The following is a 7,744-nucleotide window of genomic DNA, read 5'->3' as shown; positions in this document are numbered from 1 at the left end:
GCCGCACAGGGAATTCATAAATTAAGAATATATATATATATATACACAACACTAACTATACAACACTTTTACTCAAGTAAAGGATCTGAATACTTTTCTAAGATTTTGTATAGTAACACAACAATTGGAAATGCTACATTACGTAATATGCCTAATTGTTAATGCACTCACACTATTTAAAACGTAACTTTAATTTTTTTTTTTGTGCATCAGAAAATCTAGGACTAACCGATTCAAGAAGTAAACACTTTGAACAAACACATGCACAGACTTCAGTCCAACCCCCCAAACCCGGACTTCCTTCTACCCACCTCCCGTGCAACATTTAATATTTAACGCTATTGATAATACTGAGCAATTCTATTACTGTGCAATATCTGTACACTGTGCAATATCATTACTCTCATTGACAATATTACTATTACTCATTGAATATGATCACCACTATTGGGCAATTTTCAAATAATGTGCAATAACCCACACTGCATATCACAGTGTATATAAAACCATATTTATTTCTTTTATTTATATATATATAGATATCTCTCTATATATAGAGATATCTATATATAGAGATATCTATCTATCTATCTATATATATATCTTCTCAGAACTAAGCACGGGAGTTTTTTTATATATATATATATATATAAAGCATTTGAGTCCTATCCATCTGCTACACAAATCTGGTTTTACTTTCTATAAGTTTTGCTTTCTTGGTAAAATATTGTATAATTGTCACCCTTTGCACCTCAAACATACACTTATTTAATTGAGCAAACGTGTAATAAACCCAAGTTTATGGTAGATCCATCTCTTTGGCAAAACAGCTGACAAATCAGAGACATCTGAAACATGACTGCTTACTTTGAAAGTACTTTTGAAAAGTTTTTTTTTTTTATTGTTTTTGAATGTTTCACCGTGTATGTCTTTACACAGACCTCCTAATCCGTAAAAAGACAAATGAAGGTTTAATATTACTACATTTTTTCATTCACAAAATGTTACTTACATCTATACATTTAGTCCAAACTAATAACAAAAGGACAGGGAAGATAAAACAAAACAAACACAATTAAAAAGGAAAATCTCAAACGGTACAACAAGAAAACCGAGGTTATAAATGAGAGTTAATGTGGATCCAAAAGTGTTGAATAAAAAAAGAAAAGAAAAAAATACAAATTATTCTCAGGGAAGTAAAGTCAGTTACCAAATCTCCAAGTTCTATATTTACGTTCTCAGCGTGGCTTTATGGACGTCAATGTTGGTCTGATGATCCTTCACTAAAAGCTAAAATGCCTTAAAAGCTTTAGAGCTTAACTTTTGGTACATTCGAGCCGTTGCCAAATGAGTTGCTGCAACGCTAATGAAGACTCTCAGCTCCACACAACTCTCTCTGGATCTCTCAGTGCGACTATGCTCAGAAGATCGCGTTGTCCGGTGACTTTCCTGAGCAGAAACTCAAGTGAAGTTACTGATCTCTTCTGAAGAATCCATGTTTTTTTAAATCCTGTGTGTCCTCCTTGGCTACTAGCAAATGGAGGCTACTAGCAACGTGGAGAAGGGGTTGGGGCGATCACGGAAGGCTTGTATCGTGTGGACACGCGCCACACGACAGTCTCGTTGTCATTGCTTTGAAATTCTCGTGGGGGGTGACAGAAACTACGCACTATGGCTTTAAACACGTGGCTGCCTACGCAGTCAACAAGTTTGTTTCTTAACCCCCATGTTGTCCTCGGGTCAAATTTGACCCGTTTTCAGTTTTTTCATCACATAAAATGGGCCTTCAAAATAAGCTGAAAATCACCATCATAGTCATCATTAGAAATATCAAACAACTTTGGAAAAAACATTAAAAAAATGGACCCGCTACATTGAAAAAGTGACAAAAAATGTCAAAAAATGCGATAAAATGTTTTCATGGTTGACGGAAAGACAACACAAGGGTTAAAGTTTGCACAATTGCAGAAACGTTGTCGTTAGAGTCGGGCTGGGCGATATAGAGAAAAATCAGATGTCACAATATTCTTGACCAAATACCTCGATATCAATATTGCGGCCATCTGCTAGGGTTGACAACCGGCGCTTTCACAAAATATCTTCACACTTAGATTTTAGATAAATAATCGTCAGTAATGTGGATATAAACGAGTAAAGGAAAATAACAGAACAGCTACAACAATTTGGTAAGTCCAGAAAATGACATCACTTTACTGTAATGTAGCCTTTAAAACCAGGAAAAGACACTTATGTCTTATTATGATATCACAATATCCAAAACCGAAGACGATATCTATATAATCTCAATATTGCCCAGCCCTAAGTTAGAGTCTTTTACCCAATTGTTAACTAATAAAATAGAAAGTTGTCCAAGTGAGAGAACGTATCGGCATTAAATCCAACTGGACAACCGGCGCTTTCACAAAATATCTTCACACTTAGATTTTAGATAAATAATCGTCAGTAATGTGGATATAAACGAGTAAAGGAAAATAACAGAACAGCTACAACAATTTGGTAAGTCCAGAAAATGACATCACTTTACTGTAACGCAGCCTTTAAAACCAGGAAAAGACACTGATGTCATCACAATATCCAAAATGTATGACAATAACTGGTCTAATATCACGATATGGATATAATATCAATGTATACCCCAGCCCTGAGTTAGAGTCTTTTACCCAACCGTTAACAAATAAAATAAAAAGTTGTGAGTAAACGTATCGGCCTTAAATCCAGACCTTCCGGTCCGGCCCTCAGTTTCCAGCGGTGGGCTGGTGGAAGAAGCTGTGGATTTGCTGAGCGGCAGCCTGACCCACGATGGGCTCCAGGTCTGCGGGGGCCGCGTTGCAGAGCTGCTGGATGCTGGGGAACTGCTGCAGCAGGGCCAGAGCTTTGACCCTGCCGACCCCGGGGACCCGCTGGACCGCAGCCAGGACCGGCGGGTCCCACAGCCGAGACGAACTCCTCCTCCTGAAGGGGTTCTCTCTGTCCTCCCCGTGGACCTGGAGACCATCAGAGCAGGTTGGGAAAAAAGGGTCGCACGATATTCTCAAAATAGGATATTGCAATATTGATATTAATTTAGATATTTTTAAACATGTAAAATTAGAAAAGTTACGGGACAACGCATCGAAATAGACTCTTAAATTAAAACAACTTTTCTTACAAGACGAGGTTTAATTCAACAGTCTGTCATATTGGACTGGTCCAACAGGGATCAAAATCCCGCTGTTATTTACTGCCGGTTTGTTGTTTTGTCTTCACTACTGTTGGGATTTAAAACGTTGTGTGTGCTTAAACATTGTGTGTGGTTTGCATTCTACATTTAAGCTAAAAAGGTAAAAGCATTATTTCAACACAAATGAAGACATGTTGGTCATGCAGTAAGTTTGTTGTTATAAATACATAGTTGGCTGTTCAGTTGCATTAAGTTGTTTTGCAATACTTCTGTTCTATAACATATAAGATGTTCTGGTATATTCCGTTATGATCCAGCTCCAATAAATGTGTCAGAAGCAGAACTGATTGTTAGGGTCCACGTCCTGAGTCTGGTTCCAGTCCCACTTTTACAGCCCAACTGATCTTTTCCTGAACTGAGGGTCGTAAACTTTCAGTCACATTCCAACGGAAAACATAACGAAATAAGCACAAAGACACATCACATCACACCCCCCAACCTTTATGGATAAGACCAGGGGTCCAAGAGCCAAAGAGCCAGACAAATTTGGGGGAGAGCTGTTAGCTTGACTCTGTATTTGTCTCTAGGATCTATCCTACGTAATGAAACGGAGTCACACATCAACATCTGAGATGTTGACTACCAATTAACTGAACCCTGAGACCGGAGCAGGATCCAGCTCCAACACTACTCACAATTTGGGCGATGAGCTGCGAGGCCTCGGTCTGCCCGCCGACCGGCAGCAGAGTCAGGCCCAGGTCCAGCACCACGAACCTCTGCACGGCCGAGAAGTACTGCTCGCTGAGCCGGGTCTTCTCCACCAAGACCAGCTCCTGGAAACTGCTGCTGGTCTTTTAAAAACAGGAGGGACACAGATCACGTCAGGGGACTCGCTAGCTCAGGACTTCAACGTTCTTCTGTACTCGACGCAAAACGTCAGTGAAAAAATAAGTCTTGAATCCAAAGTTCATTGTTTACTTAAACAATTTCAAAACATGAAATCCCAAAACTTAGGATCTTTACTTTTCTTATGAATTAACTGTAATTCCGTGTAGGTCAGGTGACTGTGTGTTGCTCCAAAGTCCAGCGGCTTCTGGATGTTTCTATTTCTTTTTTATACTACATCTAGCAGCCAATCAAATTACGGTATTCCAGGTCACTGGTAAACTCCAGTTTCTACCTTCTATTTTCAACACAGGTTTTGTCAGGTGTTACAAAAATAAAACTCAGAAGATTAAAATGGAAGGGCTTCAACAACATCAAGGGATGGCGGTAGCTCAGTTTGTAGGGAGCTGGGTTGGGAACCGGAGGGTCACTGGTTCAAGTCCCCGTATGGACCAAAAAACACGGAGTGTGGATTGGTGGCTGGAGAGATGCCACTTCACCTCCTGGGCACTGCCAGGTGCCCTTGGGCAAGACCCCGTTCCCACCCAACCGCTCAGGATGCTGGTCCAGGTCCGTGTGTGTGTGTGTGTGTGTGTGTGTGTGTGTGTGTGTGTGTGTGTGTGTGTGTGTGTGTGTGTGTGTGTGTGTGTGTGTGTGTGTGGACTGTGTGAGTGTGTGTGTGTGTGTGTGGACTGTGTGAGTGTGTGTGTGTGTGTGTGTGTGTGTGGACTGTGTGATTACTAACAAAAGTGTGGACACAGAGTGTAAATTGTAATTTCCCCATTTGTTTTTTTCCCTCCAATAAACAGATTAAAATGAGTTAAATTAAAAGCAGAACAACACAGTCGTCTCGTTGATTAAACTCACGTTTCTGTAGCGGACCAGTCTCCTCTTGAAGCCGTTTCCTGCGACGACGTCGCACTCGGACACGTACAGGATGCAGCTGTTGTTGGGCAGGTGGAAATCCGCCACACCGAGCTCCTTCTCAAAGAGGATCTTCACCCCACCACCTAGCGGAGAAACAGAGCTCGTCCATGAGTGCGTTTTCTTAACCCCTTGTGCTGTCTTCCCGTTCACTGGGAACTTGTTCTTTCAGGTCAAAATTGATTTTTTGTTGTTGTGCTTTTCCGATGTTTTTGCCGCTTTTTCTGATTTATTTGTCACGTTTTCCACAATTTTGGTGCTTTAAAAAAACAAAAAAACAAAAAAAAACACCTTGTTTAATAATAGGTTCGACTCTTATTCTTGGAATTCATGGTCAACAAACCTCATTTGTGTTGAATTATTCGTGGGTTTTTTAGTTAAAAAGACAGAAATTATGAATTACAGGTAAGATCAGAGGATGTTGAGTGGATCACAAATGGGTATATGACAAAGTTTAGTCCGGATACTGTTTTGACAAATGCTATAAGATTGAATAAAAACACCCAAAAAAATTCAATGAAAGGAAACATTAATTTTACCTGAAGAACGTTGTATGGAATCATCCATGCTATTCTGGGCAATTTGGTTGAAAGAAATCCATATTTCTGATATAAAACACTGTAAAACGGGTCAATTTGACCCAAAGAAAACACGAGGGTTAACATTGAGACTGTAAAAGTTTTTTGTTATTCTACTTGTTTTGTAAGTGTGTTTAAGGTCATTTTGATGTATAGCTGTGAGAATGTACATTAATATAATTTAATTTAATTTTTTTTTTTTAAGTATTTTTTATTTGGTATTTATTTATTTATTATTATTTTATTTTTTGGTGGTGGTGTGAACGCCAAGAGCGGTATGGGAAAGGTGGGTGAGGGTAATCTGGTTCCTGTTTATTAAAAAAATAAATAAACTGAAGGGAAATGTATTGTTTGACATGTTTAACCTGTATTGGGCAATTCCTTCAATAAATAAAAAACAGTGAGACTGTAAAATTCCTAATCTTTGAGCAACGAGGGAGACAAAAACACGTCATTTTTGCTGTGATTTGCTATAAATTTGAAACTAATAAATATTTCTTTGAGAGCAAATAAAGATAGAAAAACACCACATAAAGCCCCCAAAAAAAGTGTAAAGTACATTGCACAAACAAAGAAATTAAAGGAGTACTATTAGGCCTAAATTACACATAAATGTTAACTATAAAAGTTAAGTTTGGCCACACAAACAACAAAAGCATAGAGAAGCAATAATGATGTTCTTACACCATTGTTTCATCTAAAACAAATGTATCTTGATTCATCTTTTGGTTCATGAAATGTCAAATAGACAAGAAAAATGCACAATTAGTTTAATATAATTTAAGAGTACTGTGTCCAAACTTTTGACTGGTACTGTCTTTCCCATTTGTAGAAGTTGAAGTATTAACTCAAGCTTTTTACTCAAGTAAAAGTACTGGTTGCAAAACTACTTTAAGTATAAAAGTAGAAGTGAATGGGGAAAAATGTGTTCACACTTTTGACTGCTACTTTAATTCAGCAGTGAATTTTAGCCGTTTTTGCTCAAAGATAAAAAATAGTTCTTCTTTCTAATCGGTTAATCAATAAGTTACAGTGACTGCTTCCTTTACTCAGTAGTATTAAAAAAAGGATATTTACGAAATACAACAGATAAATGAGATATAACGTATCAATAGCTCACAACAGGCGTCATCACTTGTAGGTTATTCATGAACCAAAATGCCATGGAAAAGGGCTAGAAGCGTGCAGGAAATATTGAAATTTACATTTTTAGGGAACTTATAAATCGATGACATGCCAGCCGTATTGAAAAGGGAAGTATTTGACACAGAAAATGTGCAGGCTACACTACAGTCGTATTACACACGGCTTGTTAGTCTGCATTCAAACTTAAACATCGATATTTTTGAATGGCGTTTGGTGGGCACAAGTTTCTTGTGTCCATTTTTTTTCTTCGGGATAACAAGTTTCTTGTATCCATTTTTATACAAAATAACGGCAAAGGCGTCAGTCTACGCAACATGGTGATAGGTTATCATTTAGGGCAGTTCAAATAAAACTATTCATTACCTTTTAAGCTCTGAATAAGAGAAGAGTTTCTCCATTTCTCGCTGGCAATGACATGTCCGTAAGGCGGAACCGCGTTAACAACAGACGCTTTATTCTCCATACAGACTTATTGTGGTTCAATAAACACGTGAACTCTCTCGGGATAGAGAGATACTCTTATCAGAGTATCAGACTGTGCAGATAACAATGCTGAAGACTAACTGAAAACACCAATTTTAGCTTCTTTTAGTTCGGTTTAGTTGCCTCCAAACGGTCCAAATCTCTTCTTCGCCTGCATCTCGTCGGTGTGTGTGATGAGCAGCTGTGTCTTTGTCGCCCCCTGCAGGACAAGAGGGAACCGACCGGAAGTAGTCTGCCACAAAACAACCTCATAATCCCAGTCCTTACCAGTGCACATTTCCAGAGGTGTCAAACGTATTCACATCTGTATATATACAGTCTATGATTCGCATTCAATACCCAGGTAGAAGTATAGATACTAGGGTTTAAAGAGACTTCTGTAGAAGTTGAAGTATCAACTCAAGCTTTTTACTCAAGTAAAAGCGTAAAAGTACTGGTTGCAAAACTAATTAAAGTGTAAAAGTAAAAGTAATGTGTGTGTGTGGGGGGGGGAGCCATTAAGGACAAAAGCAACTGTGCCACAGGGGGCCTATAGTGCACCCCCCCC

The 7,744-nt window shown here is 38.7% G+C and overlaps 1 protein-coding gene across 1 annotated transcript; it reads right to left on the bottom strand.

The window, feature by feature from the left end:
- Window positions 1-716: 716 nt before the first annotated feature.
- Window positions 717-7,364, bottom strand: faap24 (FA core complex associated protein 24). The gene is made up of 4 exons (XM_032523027.1): window positions 7,078-7,364; window positions 4,934-5,076; window positions 3,877-4,032; window positions 717-3,005 (listed from the first exon to the last, which is right to left on the bottom strand). The coding sequence occupies exons 1-4, from the start codon at window positions 7,175-7,177 to the stop codon at window positions 2,757-2,759; spliced, it is 648 nt and encodes a 215-aa protein (XP_032378918.1). The 5' UTR covers window positions 7,178-7,364; the 3' UTR covers window positions 717-2,756.
- Between the last annotated feature and the right edge of the window lie 380 nt (window positions 7,365-7,744).

The sequence above is a fragment of the Etheostoma spectabile genome, chromosome 8 (genome assembly GCF_008692095.1).
Source record: "Etheostoma spectabile isolate EspeVRDwgs_2016 chromosome 8, UIUC_Espe_1.0, whole genome shotgun sequence".
Lineage (NCBI taxonomy): Eukaryota > Metazoa > Chordata > Actinopteri > Perciformes > Percidae > Etheostoma > Etheostoma spectabile.
This window is presented reverse-complemented; position numbering and strand designations above follow the sequence as displayed.